At 19.3% G+C, this 19,545-nt stretch overlaps 3 protein-coding genes across 3 annotated transcripts; all 3 read left to right on the top strand.

Moving 5' to 3' along the window:
• Nucleotides 1-2,760: 2,760 nt before the first annotated feature.
• On the top strand, nucleotides 2,761-8,700 carry PF3D7_0604100 (AP2 domain transcription factor; the record flags this gene model as incomplete). Its single annotated transcript, XM_960938.1, has 1 exon — nucleotides 2,761-8,700. The coding sequence occupies one exon, from the start codon at nucleotides 2,761-2,763 to the stop codon at nucleotides 8,698-8,700; it is 5,940 nt and encodes a 1,979-aa protein (XP_966031.1).
• A 1,440-nt stretch (nucleotides 8,701-10,140) lies between these two features.
• Nucleotides 10,141-16,173, top strand: PF3D7_0604000 (conserved Plasmodium protein, unknown function; the record flags this gene model as incomplete). The annotated part of the gene is made up of 1 exon (XM_960937.1): nucleotides 10,141-16,173. One exon carries the CDS (start codon nucleotides 10,141-10,143, stop codon nucleotides 16,171-16,173), a length of 6,033 nt encoding a protein of 2,010 aa, XP_966030.1.
• A 1,446-nt stretch (nucleotides 16,174-17,619) lies between these two features.
• PF3D7_0603900 (conserved Plasmodium protein, unknown function) lies at nucleotides 17,620-18,747 on the top strand (the record flags this gene model as incomplete). Its single annotated transcript, XM_960936.1, has 1 exon — nucleotides 17,620-18,747. One exon carries the CDS (start codon nucleotides 17,620-17,622, stop codon nucleotides 18,745-18,747), a length of 1,128 nt encoding a protein of 375 aa, XP_966029.1.
• Between the last annotated feature and the right edge of the window lie 798 nt (nucleotides 18,748-19,545).

Genomic DNA, 19,545 nt, shown 5'->3' with positions numbered 1-19,545 from the left:
AAAAAAATTAAAAGAACTGAAATTTTATATATATATATATATGTATGAACATTTTATTTATTATTATTATTTAATTTTTTTTTTTTGATATTATGTGTTTGTTATAATTTCTTGAAATTATTATATATAGCTTATTTTAAAAATGTGTGAAACAGAAGCAAAGAACACTCATTATGATATATATAAAAAAATAAGTTATATGGAAAATGTTTTATTATTAAGAATATATAACCATTAATAAAATTATTGCAATTTTTATATGTTCATATATGTATTTATGTATGTATTACTTTTTATATGTTAGGATATTAAATTTCTATTACTAAAAAAGAAAAAGAAAAAATTAAACGTTTCCACATATGTATATTTTTTGAATGCTCATAATTATTTATCTGTAAAAATTAAAAAGTATAATTTGTGAATTCAAAATAATAAATATATATTAATATATTATAAGTATATGCTAAAAAATTCCCTATGGACAGACCATAAATAAATAAATATACACATATATATATATATATATATATATATATAATATATATATAAGTTCGCATGTCTTTTTTTATAATATTGACATACGTATATTTATATTTATATTTATATGTATTTTTTTTTTTTTTTTTTTTTTTCATTGTGCACATTGCTTGCATGGAAATACGGAACGAAAAAAAAAAATAAAAAAAGGAATATTGACCTTTGGAAATATGTGTAAATTTCCTGTGTGCAAAAAGAATAAAAAAATAAATATACACACATATATATATATATATATATGTAATCATACACGTTAATTTATTTTTATTTACGTATTTATTTTTTCTTTCATACGAGTTTGCTTTTTTCCTTTTGATTATACTAATTTTTCTTAAAAATAAAGACAATATTAAATAAATAGGTTTGTATTTCAAATTATCATATCATTGGTATATGTAAATAAAGCATATTATTATATGTGTATAAATATGTGATAATATGTATATATATATAAATATGTATATATTTTTAATATTTTGCATGCAGTATTTTATAAAATATATAAATACACATATATATTTTTATATCTTTTTATATCTTATTATTTTTTATTGGTAATTTTTTTTTAATATGTAAATTTTGATTATATCGTGGATATTTCTTTGTTTAATTATTTGTTTATTTCATTTTATTTTTAACCTGTTTATTTTTTTGTTTTTTTTTTTAACACATATTTTTAATTTGTTTTATTATTATTATTATTTTTTTAAATATCCTAAAAAAAAATTTATTTGTTATACATTAGTATTCTAGAATTTTCTTTAAAAATTTTTTTTTGTTTCTAATTTGATTTTTAAGAAACAATTGAAAAATAAAAGAAGGAAAAAAAAAAAAAGAAATAAAAAAAAAGGAAAAAAAAATTTTATATCATATATATATATATATATATATATTTGTTTTTTTAATTTGTTTGTTTACTTATTCTTGTTTATTTGTAATTTAATTTATTATTTTATTTTATTATTATTTTTTTTTTTTATTTTATTTATTTTTTTTTTTTTTGGTTATTTGCAAATATATTTTAATTATTTTATTTTTTTTTTTTTTTAAATATTCTTATAATCATTGAATAATTTGTCTAACCATTTGTATATGTTGAAAAAAGAAGTTTTTGTCTTTCTGCATATATATATATATATGTATTTTTTTTTTTTTTTTTTTGATTCTTATTTGTTAATTTGTTTGTTATTTTATTTGTTTGATTATAGTTTGTTATTTTATTTGTTTATTTATATTTTTGTTAATTTATTATTTTTATCTTTTTTTTTTTTAAAATATAATTATCCAGATTATGTGAATTATAAGGAATACATATATAATTCATACAAATATATATATATATATATATATATATATATATTTTTTTTTTTTTTTCCGTTGATTCGTGCAGTTTAGTTTTCTTTTAGTTTTGTATTTTTTTTTTGTTCTATGTTATATATGTATAAGAGTGCATATGCATATATGTATATTTATAACGCTTCTATGTATATATTTAAATTTTTGTAGGTGTTTGTTAAAAAAATATTTTTCTGCATTTTTTTTTTTTTTTTGTTTTTTTGAGAGTGCAATATATATAAAAAGGGATTCTAAGAATGTAACTTATATAAGGTTCCTTTTGTTAAAAAAAACTTGTGCTTTTTTTTTTTTTTTTTTTTTTGTCTTGAGTTTGTTTATCTCTTATTTGTTTTTTTGTTTTATTTTTTGTTATTTGTTATTTGTTTTTTAGTATTTCTTTATTTTTTTTTGTAATATAATTTTATTTTCAATTATATTTTAATTATCTATATTTTTTATGTTTCCTATTTTATGTTTGAGCCTAAGGTGCATATAAAAATATATGTGTATAATAAATTTGCATACGTCTTAATTTTATAACTTTTGTATTTATTAATAGACAATATAAATATAAATATATATATATATATATATATATATATATATATATATATATTTATTTATTTATTTATTTATATTGTATGTGCATACATGTGCTTGACTGTTTTCTCTATTAATAAGATACCATAAGATATATGTAGTACATATTATATATATATATATATATATATATGTTTTATTATATCTGTGTATATATTATGTTTAAGGGGTAAATATAAATGAACCAGTAATTTAAAAATTTTCATTTAATTTAATTTAATTTTATTTTATTTTATTTTTTTTTTTTTTTTTGTTTTTTTTTTCATTGTAATAATATTTATAAAAACAATGGAAGATAATTTAGTTAAAGAATCAAACGAAATAATTGGTTCTTGTACGGTTGATGGTGTACATAGTAGTATTATGCAGAAGAATATGTGTTCTTCTGATATAATATTAGATGATACGAATAGTAAATCATTATGCGATAGTAATAAGTTAAAGAAAGATAATGAAAAAGGAATTGATGAGAATATAAAAGAAACTAGTACCTGTACATATACGGTTGATGAGAATGTAATGAAAAGTAATGAAGAAAAGAATGACGAGGATGACGATGGTAGCAATAATGTGGATGTAGTGGGTGATAACATTGGTAATTTACCAAACGAAAATATGGACAATAGAAACAACAATGATAATAATAATATTAATAATAATATACAATATGATAATGTCAACAATAATAATAATATTAATAATAATGATAGTGGGGGGTATAGCCATAGTAACGACATTTTGAACAGCAATATTAATCAGATAGTACCATTTGTTAATAATGCAAATAATGAAGAGCAAAACAAAATGAGAGAACACATAGGTAGCCAAGAACCAGTCATATTAATAGACAAAATAGAAAGATGTCTAGTTGTTGAATGGTATGAAAATAATATTCGTAGAGAGCAAAGAATATCATATAAAAAATATGGTAATGATAAAGCAAAATTAAGAGCTAAAGAATTAATTGAGAAATTAAAATCTGGAATAACCTTTGAACAATTATATCCTGATAAAGGACCTCCTATAGTACGAGTATTTGAAAATGTAGGTGTTTATAATGTATCATTAATTAGAGATAGAATTGAAAGAGAATGGAGAGTAGAGTGGTTAGAGAATGGCGTCCCTATGAAAGCTAGATGGTCATGTAAAAAAGTAGGTAATGATGAAGCACAAAAAAGAGCTGATACATTTGCTCAAAGTATGATAAAAGGTATATTTAATCCTATATTGTTACATAAAGCAACAGGTACAAGATTTTCTAGATCTGATAAATCTGTTGTGAAGATTAATGTTTATATGAATAAAAATATAAAATGTTTAACTAATGGTATAGAAGATGATCTTAACACAGATCATCATCATCATCATCATAATAATAATAATAATAATTGTGTGAAAACATTTTCAATTAAAGGAGAAGTACCAAGTAGCACTTTGAATCATAAAGTTACAAGAAGTTATAGAAGAAGAAAAAAAAAAAATGATATAAATAATACCATGGAAATACAAGATGGAAATGTAAGAAGCATGACATATTTGGTAAATAATAATAGCTCGTATTTAAATCATAGTAATAATATGAACCCTAATTTGTGTAATATGAATCTTATGGATTATCAAATGAATGAAATGTATCAGGGAAATAATATGTCTAATATGATGTTGTTAGATAATAATATGAAGAACATGATACATCATAACAATGTGAATAATGACCTTTTGTTAAATTCGGATTTATATAATGATAAAAAGAGAACTAGAAGTAGTCGAACGACGAGAAAGAGAAATATATGTAAAACTGAAAAATCTATGATAACAAAGAATGGTAATAAATATATGATAAATAATGATAAAAATATACAAATGAATAAAAATGATATATTAGTAAATACTTATTTAGTAAAAAATGAATTATGTAATAACTATCAAAATGAACCCAATAATAATAATAATAATAATAATAATAATATTATGATGATGATGAATAATAATAAAAAAAAGGTAAAGACACAATTAAATAATAATATAAAAAATAGTTATTATATACCAAGTGAACAATATGAAATGTTTTGTTCAGCTAATAATATTGTTAGTGGTAATAGAAATAAAAGAGCAAATAAAAGTGCATACAAAATAACAAAAAATAATAAGAATAATGATTTTGTTAATTATAATAATATATCGAATACTATTCCAGACAATGTAACTGATGAAGTCCAAAATTATCAGTATATGTTAAATGATAATATGAATGGAGAATATTTAAATCTAAATGAATATCCTATGAGAAATACAGAAGATGGTGTTGATAATTATTATCAAAATAAAAATTATTATTATCTTTATAATAATAACAATGGAATGTTAGTGAAAACATATGTAGTTGATCAAGAAGGAAATCATAATCTTGTTAAAAATAATAATTTTGTTAAAATAGAAAATACGGATTATCTTTATGGTGGTACATCTACAAATAAATGTCAACCAATTGCGGATAAAAGAATTAATAATAATTATGATTCATCTTCAAATAAATATAAACAAAACATGTTAGAATATAATAATAATTATAATTTAAATGTAGATAAAAAAGGTATGAATTTTACAGGATCTGTATCTAGTTTGGACGCAAAGAAAAAGAAAAGAAAAAATTCCAGATCTTCGAAAAATCGTAACACGTTAGAAACTCCATATGATAATTATACTATAAACTATAATGTTACGTGTACAAAAGATAAAAGAGGTAAAAATAAAAAAGACACCTGCGAAAATATTAATGATAATATATACGAAAATAGAAATAATGATGAGAATTTAGTCGGTGCGAAGAGAAGAACAAAAAGGGTCATAGCAACAAGAAAAAAAAAAAATGCAAGAGGAAAATATAAAAATAATGATAACGAAGATAATAATGATATAGATGGAAATGAGAAAAATATTGGAAATGAAAAGGATAAAGAAAATTATGAAGAAAAAATTGAACAAGGATATATTAAAGAGGAATATATAGTACATGGTTGTGAAGAAGAAGTAAAAGGTTTGGAAGAAAATAAGGGTAGAAAAAGAAGAAGAATAAAATCATCAAAATTTTATGATAATGATGAATATATATATTCATTGGATAAAACATATAATAAAAAAAAAGCATCACAATATAATAATAATAATAATGATAATAATAATGATAATAATGACAATAATAATAATAACAATAATGATAATAATAATTATGGTAATACTATGGTACAGAATGAATTTAATAGATATTTTATGAATAACAACAATTATATGGTAATGAATAATATGCATACAAACAATATGCTAAACAATGAGGGTCATTATTTAAATAATAACATATACTGTAAGAATGAAATGCAAAACGTTTCATTTAATAATATTAGTAGAGAAAATATGAATATGATGAATATACCAAATATGGTAAACATGAACAATTTAACAAATATAAATTCTGCGTATAATGTAAAAACCATAGAAAATTATAATAATGGTGATAAAATGAATAACCCTAGTTTTGTAAATAATTGTATAGAATTTGTTGAGAATCCAAGAGGTTACAGAGTTCCATATGAATATCAATCACAAAGATTTTATGAATATTTCGAGGTACCATTAAATTCACGTAAGGAATTTGAAATGCAGCAAAAATATTTCGCAAACTTATTTTCATTACATATATTGGCAGTTGGATGGAATGTAAATAAAGGGGATGGTATGGAGAATAATAATATCCCCCAATTGACTGATCAAAATATGATACCAAATGGTAATAATAATAATAATAATAATACTTACGAACTTGTACCATATAATGAGAAAGAGAATATTATGAATAATAAAGAATTGTTATCATCAAAGGAACAAATTAATGGACCATATATTCCTTATAATTATAAACCTATATATCATGTTGAACCATTTAGTTCTGATGTAAATAATAATATGAATAGTAATTGTAATTATTATATTGACTTAGAAAATATGAATAGTACTAAGATTGATGGTAAGGAATATACATATAATGAAGTTCAGACAATGAATAATTATAGAGCAATAAATAAAAAAGAAAGTCTTGAAAATGTAGCAAACTATGAAAATATGATGAATTATGATAATATTTCAAATTATAATAATCCAGATGATGTAATAAACCAAAGAAGCAACGTTGCTAATATTAGTGATCATAATAATAATTTGAATAATATATCTGCCGTGAATGATGTACATAATATAATAGATAAAAATAATATGAACCATATACCATATTATAACGATATGAATAATAACATAACAAATTATGCTAACATGACTGGAATACAAAATTTAAATAATATGAATCCAATAATGATCGATCCAAATAATAATGCTGATTCTGTGGAAGAGTTTTATGATGCAATCGATGGATGTAATGTGGTTGATACCAATTATATGGTAGGTACAAATAATATGATTGATCAAATTCATTTTAATGATGTAACTAGTAATGTAGGAAATATGAATAATAATCTAACCAATTTTAGTAATCCCTATAATAGCGTAAAAGTAATAAACGACTTGAACAATACAGGTGAAATGAATAATAATATGATTCATTTAAATAATAAAAATGAAATGACTGGTTTAGGTAATATGAATGATAATGTACATATTAATAATGCATCTGTTATAAAGGAAAATGGCAATTCCAATAGTTCAAAGGAAATGAATCATATGAATATGGAGAAATTGTATGTATCCCAAATGAATTATTCCACAAATGATTTAATACACATGAACAATAATAATAACAAGAACAATAATAACAATAAGAATAATAATAATAATAACAATAATAATAATAATAGCAATGTGAATGTGGTAGGTATCGAAAACAGTGTTAATAGCACAGTATATGATAATATGAATAATTATATACCTATGAATACCATTAATGTGAATTATATGAATGATAGTAGAAGTGATTTAATGAATGGAAAGAATAATATAAATGTGGAATATAAAAATGTAAGAGGTTATGATGAAACATTATCTAATAGGTCGGATATGATATCTTATAACATGTCTGGGTTAGATCATTTTAATGATAATAGATATAGAAATGATATGGATCCACTGGGTAAGACAAACATTTTGAATAATCATAACAATATTGGAAGTGTAAACATATATAATAATCAAACGGATTTAATAAATAACTATTTTAATAATAATAATAATAATAATAATAACAAATATGCAAATATAAATTCTAGTGATATGTACAAAGAACAATATTATAACACACATATGAATCATCTTATAAATGATAATAAGGAAATATCTAATAATTTTGATGATTCAAAAAAGAATGTTAAAGGAATAACAAATGGTGATAACAAAGATTTATTAAATGTTCATAATAATGCAAATATAAAAATTAATAATACATGTAACATTAATGATACCTCAAACATGTTGCAAGAAAATAATATTGCAACAAATAAGAAGGATCTACAGGTTATTAATAAAAATATGGTGTTAACATATACATGTAATAATGATGATATGATAAATAGTTTGAATGGTGTTAATGATTTATCAAATGATCCAAATGATGGCTCATTAAAAGAGAATAGAAAAAATGAGCCTTCATTTATTAATACTAATGTTAATGTTAATGTTAATAATACGAACAAAAATAAGGTAAACGGAGATAATGATATAGAGAGCAATACGCTTTTAGGTGAAGATAACAATAAAATAAATGAAAAAACAATACATAGTAATAGTATTTACAAGAATTGTAATGGAAGTTCCGACGACGCAAATGTTCCATATGAAAATTCGGATCATTTATATTTTATGGAAAAAGAAAAATATGCTAGTGATAATGTAGTAAATAGAAATGCTCATAATCAATTTAAAGATTCATATTATAATTTATTAAGTAATGAAGATGTAAATAATAATATAACTAATGAAAATAATAATAATAGTGATGATATGTCATGTAATCAATATATGAAAAAAAATAACAATACAAGTAATAAAATAATAAAAGAAATGAATAATTATGATTTTTATTCTAATAAAAAAATGATAGATAAATTGAGATCAACATCAAATTCTAGTACAATAAATACGGAATATTTACCTAGTAATTTGTTAAATTCAATAAGTATCAATAATGTGTCACAATCTAATCAGATAAATGAACATGTAGACAAATAAACAAGGATACATATTTATACGTATCTTTTATTTTTTTTATAAATATCTGTTTTTTTTTTTGTTTTTTTTTTTTTGATAATTTTATATAAAATAAATCCAAATTATATAAAATGTAAAATATAAAGGAATAAGTTGTATAGTTAACATAAAAAAAGTAACACATATATAGAATAATATATATTAATATATATATATATATTATATATATGTATATATGGAAGACTTATTCTTTTTGCATTATAATAAAATGTTATTTTTTTTAAATATGTTTTCTCAAATATATATATATATATATATATATTTTTATCATATATATACATACATATGTGTAATATTTCTTTATTTTATTTTTCTATTTTGTAAAATTGTATGTTGAACTTTTAAAATGATTAAAACTTTAAAATTATAAAAATATGATTATAACATAAAATATTTTATATATAATAAATAAAAGTAAAAAGAACTTCATTTTTATCTTTCTTTTTCCTAATAATATTATAATATAAATAAAAAAAAATATATATGTATTATATATATATGTTTGAGATAAATTTTTTTCCTTATATCAATATTTACCTCCTTCAGGATAATACAAAAATGTATTATATGATATATATTTAAAATGTATATGTATTGTTTTATTATTATATTTTAACATTATGTATAATGAAAAATATAAATTATAAGTATATTATTAAATGAAGTAGTTTTATTATATATAGAAAAAAGAAAAGAAAAAGAAACTCATATATGTTATAAAATATTAATGGGTTATTTATTAAAGAATAAATAAATGAAGTATGATAATCATAATATTATACATATATATATATATATATATATGTAATATATATGAAAGTCGTCTATCACATATCTGTAATTTTTTTTTTTTCTTATTTATAATATCAATATGGGATTAAAAAAAAAAAAAAAAAAACGTCCACATATAAATATATATATATATATATATATATATATACTTGTTGATTATCAAATTTTATGATTTAAAAATATAGAAAATAATGAGTGTGTTGATATTTTAAAAGAATTATGTATACACTTTCGTGATATATAAAAATATATATGTTATATATTAATTATATGGGAGAATAAACATAATATAGTTAAATTTTTTAAAATGAATAAAAAGAAAAATATATATATATATATTTATATTTATACATATTTATATTTGTATATATATTTTTTAATGTACTTATATTTTTATAATACATAAATATACATATGATATATATATATATATATATATATATATATATAATTATAGTTTAATGTGAAGGAAAAAAAAGATTTCTTTATTTATCTTATATATGTTATATATTATATATATATATATATATATATATATATATATTTATTTAATATATATATATATATTTATTTAATATATAGCCTTCTAAAACAGAACAAGAAGAGACGATGAAAAGTTTTTTGTTTAAAAATTTTAATAAATATGATCAAGAATATAAAAACAAATATAAATATCTTGATATAGGGAAAGACTGTTATAAAAATAAAAGCCTATTTTTACAATTACGTAATCATATTTCTATATACAAGAAATTAAAAGTAGAAATAGGTAATGTCCATAAAAATAAAGTATTTTACAATATATATCGTAATAACTTTTGTAGAAGTAAAAACATAATTAAAGCAGATTATATTTATAACAAAAAAAGAGTATTGTTCTCATCATATAAGAAATTATATAATAGAAATATAACAAAACTTATTAGGGTGTGTCAAAAAAGTGAGCACATTAAGAAAAAGAATATTTTGTTATTAGAAGGTAAATATAGAGAGAACAGGATATTTGATTTGATTGATTACGAATTAAAGGATAATAGAACAAACCAATGTAATTGTGCTATTAATAATAAAGATAAGTGTAAAGGTAAGTGTAAGTGTGTGAGTGAAAGTAAGCTTATGAATGAGAGTAAGATTAAGAATAATAATATTATTAATAATTACTATATAAATTCAGATAGCATTCCATATAATAAATGTGCTGGAGAAAACATCTGTAGTGTTAATATAAAGAAACACTATATTAATAATTATTATCACATATTTTATTACAATCCATATAAAATGAGAACAATACGATTTAGTAATTTTGCTCAAGCAGCTATTTCTTTAAAGAAAGATACATGTATAAAATTTTCAAAACTTAACTTAAGTGATTTGTTATTATTTATAAATAAGAATTTATTAGAAGACGATATTGACCTAAAGACTTGGAATAATTTATTTGTTCATATAGATAAGCTGATATCTAAAAAGACAAAGAATGAAGAACAAAAAGTAGAGATTTCTCTTTTTTTTGATGGGCTAACAAATTATGAATGCTATGTACTTATAGATAATCTTAAAGATATTGAAGAGTGTGTAAAAAATAATATTTGTGATAGTATATTTTTGGAATGTTTTGTTAATAGTTTGAAGAATAGGGATATAACCTTTTGGCATGAGAGGAAGAGACATGAACATTGTGGGAAAGAAGACGATGTAAAAATATTAGAAAAATGTAATAATAATAATAATAATAATGAGAAGAAGAAGAAGAAGAAGACGAATGGTGATGGTTATGATGATGATAGACATAGTATGATAAAAAAGGAGAATAAAGAAAATAAAAGAAACGAAAGTAAAATAAAATCATATATAAAGAAAAATATAAAGGGTTTTTTAAATATATCAACAAGTGAAAAAAGTAATAACATGGATAATAATAACATGCATAATAATAATGATGATAAAAGAAAGGGTGATTTAATTAAGAGAGATGTTAATGACAATATAAATAGAAATGAAAAAAATGATAAGATATATGATAGATTAAAAATATGTTCAAGAAATATTAAGGATGTAAAAATGATTAAGAAATGGTTTAATCTTCTTAGTTATTTTAATAACAAATCTGAATTTATAATAATAATAAAGGAATATTTAAATAAAATATTTCGACAAAATATTGATGAATTAATAGATATAAACTATTTTTCTAAAACTGTACATTATTTAACAAATCAAATTAATAGTAAAAGTATTCATGCTATAATATATACATATGAGAAGAAATTAGATTTAATGAAATCATATGATTTTAGTTATAGTTTAATAATATTATTAAGATTTTTAATATTAAATCATAATTTATTTAATAAAATCATTGATTATGCTATTGATGATCCTTTTAAAAAATTTGAGGAAGCAAAATATTTTATTCGATTTATTAAAAGTATAGATAGATATCCATTAATATATCCTAATGATATAATATATAATAGTACAGAATTATTTCAAAAGAATATGAATGATTTATATAATTTTACATTTACCATATTTATAAAAAAATTAAGTATGAAATTAAATGATTATAATATATCTAATTTATTATTTATATCTGAATGTTTAAGTGAAGTTATATTTATACCTAATACACAAAATAATATATTACATATATTTATTAATAAATTAAGATATCATATAAATAATTCAATAGATATATTATCAGTGGATAATTATATGTTAGTACGCCTTTTTAAAATATCATCTATTTTTTCATTTGTACCAGAAATGGAAGTATATATAAAAAGTATTAGAAATAAGAAAGAGCATGATTTTATGAAACCTAAAGAATTTATACACCATATGAATTGTAAGGGATATGTAAGGACTCCAAAGTTGGTAATGGATTATAGAAACTATCTAAGAAGTAATAGGAAGAGTGGTAGACATACTATAGCTGTTATGAATACTAATTATGTCAAGATGGAAAATATATATAATACTGCTAAAAATAAAAATGATATATATTTTATGCATGACATACAAAATGATGAATTCCTATATGATATAAAGGAACAAAAAGATAAAATTCGTGAGTATGATCATACAAATGAACAGTGTACATATATTAATAATGTTCATATTGATATGGATAACAACAACAACAACAACAACAACAATAATAATAATAATAATAATAATAATGTGAGTGTACAGAATGCTCATCTTAATGAAGAATATGTAATTTCAAAAAGTAAAGCTCAAACATATATCAATAATACAAAAAGTAAAATAAGTACACTTTTATGTGGTAAGGTAAATGATGTAGATAAAGAGGAACAGCTTGGTGAAACAAAAAATATCAATAATAATATATATTATAATAATAATAATAATAATAATTATGTAAATACATCTAATGAAAAAAATGATATTTATGATAATGAAAAAAATGATATTTATTATAATGAAAAAAAAGATATTTATGATAATGAAAAAAATGTTATTTATGATAATGAAAAAAATGATATTTATGATAATGACAAAAATGTTATTTATGATAATGAAAAAAATGATATTTATTTTAATGACAAAGAGAATATTATTGCCTCTTCAAAAATTAATAAAAATAAAAAAATTCTTAAACATACAAATGAACATACTGTTAAGGACCTAATCACATCGACTGAGCAACAGAAAAAGAAAAACTTATCTTTTAATTTAGAAAATGATAAAGTTATAAATTATTATTATTATGAAGGATCAGAACTATCTGAAGGAAGTCAAGGTAATAAATTTCGTATAGATTCCTGTCTTACACAATATGATTTGTTACAAGTAAAGGATGATAAAATTTTTGATTTAACAAATTATCTAATAAATTATAATATAAATCAAGACGTACATAAGAAATATAAAAAAAATAAATTCTTATTAAAAAATATTGTTTTATTATTATGTTCTCAAATAGATAAGAAATTAGAAGATATGATAAACGAAATGGAAAGTAAGAAAATAAATTTGTTCATTGAAAAAAATCAAAATAATAAAAAAAATATTCCAATGACTAAAGAACAATTAATTCAAGAAATAAAATATATTAACGAAATGAATAATGATAAAAAGAAAATAAATAATAATGAATATATTATTAATATGAATAAAGATAAAAATAATAACATATCAAATGATAATAATAAAAAAAAAAGAATGGAAGAATTATATAAAAATTATTTAATATTTTATGATATCAGTATTTTAAGTGACATAGTACAATTTAGTCATTTCTCGATTAATACAAATAAACATACGTACGAATTAATTAAATGTATAAAAAAAAGACTGGAAGAAATAATGAATTTTTATTATATAAAAAGTAATAAGCATGAGGATGATGACATATTAGATATTACAAAAAGAATAAATACTATAAATGATAATAAAAAGAAAAATGTTAATTCAAATGATCATTTACAAACTTATACAGATATAAAAGAAGTTATATATTATAAGGGTAAACATATAAATGATGAAACACAAAAAAATAAATATAATACATGTACTACATATAATATATCAAATATGTCTAATTATAACAAGACAAATACGGTTCTAATAAAATATAAAGATAATAAAAATAATAGAAATGAGGGTAATGTCGATGAAATAATGTTACAAAATATAACTACCTTCAAATTATATAATTTTTATTGTGCATGTCGAAATTTTAGTCCCTCATTTTTATTTGCGTTCTCAGATATTTTATTAAAACTTACACCTAAAATAAATGTTATAGATACTGAAAAACATGTTGATTTATTTAATAAAAAGTATATTCAAAAAATAGAACATGTAAAAACATTTGAAAGAATTCGTAATAAAAACATAACAATTCCTTTTATAGTTTCCTTATTACATTCTTTAAAAATTATGATATCATCAAATTTGTTTTTAACTAATAATTTATTAAATATGCATGTAAGTACTATGGTTCAGTATGCATATTATGTTTTATTTTATTACTATTACAACAAGTATATGAAAATATGTCCAGATGACAAAATGTATAATAAAGAATGTGACAAGGAAGTAAGGAATTATGAGAAATTATCATTACGTGATAATATTACAAATATGTTAAGGACAAAAAAAAAACACAAAGATGAAAATAATATGAACAATGTGGATAATAAGGTACATTCAAATGAGGATTCTTATAATACTACCAAGTATTTTGGTACGATGGATAAAATACAACTTGATAATAATGTAACAATGAAAGAGGAGGTTCTAGAAAATGTTAATGATATAGATAAAAATAATGAACACATGGAAAAGTTAAATGTGAGTGTGGACACGCTGAAGTATAGAAATGAATATATTATGTATGACAGTGATGATGACAATAATAATAATGATAATAATAATAATAATAATGATAATAATAATAATAATAATAATAGTAATAATTTTTCTAATTATCCTAATAATTGTGATAATATTTTAAAAGGTCCTAATGATGATGAAGGATCTGCTATTTCTAGTATAATAAAATTGAATAAAAAGAAAAACAAATCATTGATTATCTTTGAAGATTTAACACTAGACGACTTGTGCAATATATATTTATGCTTGTGTAGCTCTTTATATTTTTTAAATAGAGCAGAAGAAAAATCTAACGAAATAAAACATTTAATTTATCTAGAACATAAATTTTTAAAATTGATTACAAAAATAAAGTATATGAAATATTTGTCAGATAATTTTATTTTCTTTTTATTTAAGGCTCCTTCTACATCTAAATTAGAACAAAAATTAGATGCTATTATTCCTTCTATAAAAATAAAAAATAGAAAAAAAAAAAAAAGTATATCAGATATTTTTTCTTCAACTACCTATACACAACCTATGCATATAATGAGTTTACCTGCAGCAACAGCTTATTTTTTATGTAAAATAAAATTATCTATGTCATCAAGTGGTAGTAAAGAATTAAATATGTTAAGAATTGAGAATATAAAAAAATTATTTGATATATTAATTGATGATTATAAATTATTAACCAATTGTATTGAAGAGCTTTTTATAAATCCTATACAAAAGGAAAATAAAGACAAGACAAAATCAATAGACCAAAAAGAAGAAGATAATAATAAATCCTTGAATAATATTGGATCAGCTAAATATACTCGAAAAGTACGTAAATATCCATATTTACCATATCTTATATCTAATAAGGTTTTGGTAAATCATAATGTTTATTTTAAAGCTCTTATAAGTGACATGTTTTTTGGTGTACATGAAGTAACAACATTATATGGCTTGCAAAATACATTATTGAAAACAGTAAAACATTTAGAAAATGCACAAGTGAATTTGAATGTTAATTATAAAATAACACAAATTCAACCTATGCATAATGATGTCCTTAATTATTTATCAGAACTTTCTAGTGTAGTTAAGGATTGCTTATATACAATATTTTTGTCACAGCCGTATATTCATAAATCTCCAAAGAAATATACAACAAAAAGTTTAGTTAATTATTTTATTAATAAATGTAGATTTGTGAGGGATTATAACATTTTTGATGATTCAAATAATAAGTCGTTTACTGATGCGAAGAGTCACAAATATATGACCAGAGAATTTTATAATTGATGTATATAAAAGTGAGAAATGTTGCTTATGGTTATGTACAACAGGAGCAAGTGTGTAAAATAAAAGCAAATTTTATTCATTATTATAAATAAATAAATAAATAAATAAAAATATATATATATATATTAGTTGAAAGGTGTATCCTTATTGTATCTCCAATAAAATATACACCATCTCAATATATGAATAAACAAATAACATAAAAAAAATAGATACATATATAATATATATATATATATATATTATCCTCTTGACCTTTTTTTTCTTGTTTTATATTATACAATCTATTGGACATTTCTTATATAGAATGTTTTATATATATATATTTTTTTTTATTATTTTTTTTTTTTTTTTATTTTTTTTTTTGTGTATAAAAAATATAAAATGGAACACATATATTATAAATATTTTATATATGTTCGCGTTTTCTTTCTTTATATATTACTTTCTTTTTTTTTTTTATATTCATTTATTTTCTTCATTTTATATGTTTTTGTTTGTGATATTATTTAACGATTTTATTTTTTTTTGATTATAATCTATTTGTTTAATGTTTCTTTTTAACTATTGTTGTTTGAGGTAAAAAAGATTCTATAAAGAAAAACAAAAAGATAAAAAAAAAAAAAAAATATATAAAAAAAAGAATAAGCAAAACAATATTTCTGTAATTTTATTATTTATATAAATATATATAGAGTGATATATTATTTCATAATAATAATAATTGATAAATATAAAATATTTTACAATAATAATTCTATATTTATTTATATAATATATATATATATATATATATATATATATATTGAAAAATAATTTTGAGTTAGACAAATATAAATCAAGAAATATATATACATATAGTGTACTATGTAAATATAATATATATATATCTATATGTATATATGTATTTATTTATATATTCTTATTTTCATTTCATATTTTCCTTTCTTTTCAAACATAATTATTATTTCACTTTATATTAATATTATTTCCTGAGCATATATATATATATATATATATATTTATTTATTTATTTATTTATTTATTTATTTTATTTTTATTTTAATTCACTTTATGTTCTTTAAATAGTTTAAAATGATTAAGTAACATATGAAAAATGTTGATGTGTACTTATATAGTGTGTTAATATGGATAATTTAAAAAATGTAATAAATTTTGATAAAAAAAAAAAAAAAAAAAAAAAAAAAAAAAAAAAAATAGTATATGTGAATATAATATATACATAATATATATATATATATATATATATGTATATACCTTATATTTTGTTCTTGAATCTGCTTCTCTATTATTCTGTCTAGATTTATATTATTAAAAGCTATATGCTATATATATATATATATATATATATATATTAATTTATATATACATTTGTGTAGCCTTTTTACACAATATTGATACTTATTATAGATTGGAATAAGAGAAATGACTAAGGAAACTTTACAGTGTGATAAATACAATAAGGGAGGTCCAACATTAAATGGTAATAATAGTAGTAAGAATAAAATTGTTTCAAGTAAATATGTAGAAAATATAAATGAAAAGAATAATGACGATATTCAGAATGATGTTCAGAAATGCTTTGCTTCATTGAATAATACTATTGAAGATATGCATATTCAATTTAACAATATATTAAAAGATAATGAAGAGAAATATATATTAGCATTTAATACGTATATGTATGATGTTCAAAAAGAAATAGGTGTGTTAAAGAAGATCGTAAAAGAAGAAAAAATAAAAAAATTAAAAGACGAGAAAATGAAGAAATTACAAAAGGAATTGAAGTGGTATATAAACGAATGTTTAAGGTTAGATAAAATATCTGAATATTTAAAAAAAGAAGCTGATAAATGGAAAAGGAATAGTGAACTTATGAAAAGCCATATGTTATTTTTAGAAAGAAAATTATATAAAATATATGAAAAAATTATTTATAAAGAAAATATAAAAAAGGAGAATGATATTATAAAAGATGATAAAATTATAAAAATAAAAAAATCAGAAAGTGAAATTCATTTAAAAAAAAAAGAAATAAGTAATGAAAGAAATGATATAAAACAAATATTTTGTGATATAAAAAAAAATGATGATCAAAAAAATATAAACAAAGATGAAACATATAAACAAATCAATTTGAAAATAACAAATCTAGAAAAAAAATTAAAAAAACAAATCAATATAAATACTAGTTTACAACAAAAATTAGCAAATTGTTATATCGAAAAATCAAAATATGAAAAATTATTTATAGAATGTGTTCAACAAATTAAAAGAGATTTAACAAAACGAACATTAAGAAAAGATAAGGAACAATATATGGAACATAATTTTTCTTCTCTATTAAATAATTCAGAATTTACTAATTTTACAAATGATGAAAAAAAAAATATATTAATATCCTTCTTTTCTACAAATGATATCATATATTTTATGAACAAATATGTCTTTACTAAAGAAAAGCATCCTATTTATAATAATACTGAAAATAGCTACTCAAGAAGTACAATAAAGTATCAGAAAAGGTCGGATATTTCTCCCTTCATCTTGTAAATTATATGCTTCAAATGGATACAAAATAAACATAAACATGAACATAATTATAAATATATATGTATACTTATATGTGTATTTTATATGTATATTTTTTTTATTCCATGTTGATGCATTTACATATATATATATATATATATATATATATATATTATATTTATTTTTTTTTTTTTTTTTCCCCCACTAATTATACATATATGTATAATCCTGTTTATGATATATAAGTAAGAGAAAACAAAACTTTGGATACATGCAAAATTTTTAAATGATATATTTCATTAATGTTTGAAATATTAATAAACAGATTAAATCAAAAAATTCTGTGAAATTTTTTCTCTCGTATTAATTATACATATATATATATATATATATATAAAGTAAATATATAATAATTATAAAGTCTTATATAGTTTTATAAAAATATTCATCATGTATTTCTTTTAAATTAAAAAAAAAAAAAAAAAAAGACATATAACAATGAAAAATAAAATTATACATTAAAAAAAAATATATAGTATTTTTCATATTATTATTTTTATTTTATTTTTTTTTATTTTGTTTATTTTTTTTTTTTTTTTTGAAATGCCTTCAAGTGCATCCTTTAATTATAGTTTCCAATTTAAAAAAGAAATAATAATATAAAACAAACGAAATAGAAACCAATAAAAAAGAATGTTAACTACCTTAGTTACCAAAACGATGTTAGTAAAAAGGTATGAAGACCTTTCGTATGCTCATCGTTTTGATAATATTTTATATATTTTGTATGAAAAAGCATATGAAAGTTTTTTGTAAAAA

Source organism: Plasmodium falciparum, assembly GCF_000002765.6.
Source record: "Plasmodium falciparum 3D7 genome assembly, chromosome: 6".
Lineage (NCBI taxonomy): Eukaryota > Apicomplexa > Aconoidasida > Haemosporida > Plasmodiidae > Plasmodium > Plasmodium falciparum.
The sequence above is the reverse complement of the archived record's forward strand: the minus strand, read 5'-3'. Positions and strand labels throughout refer to the sequence as shown.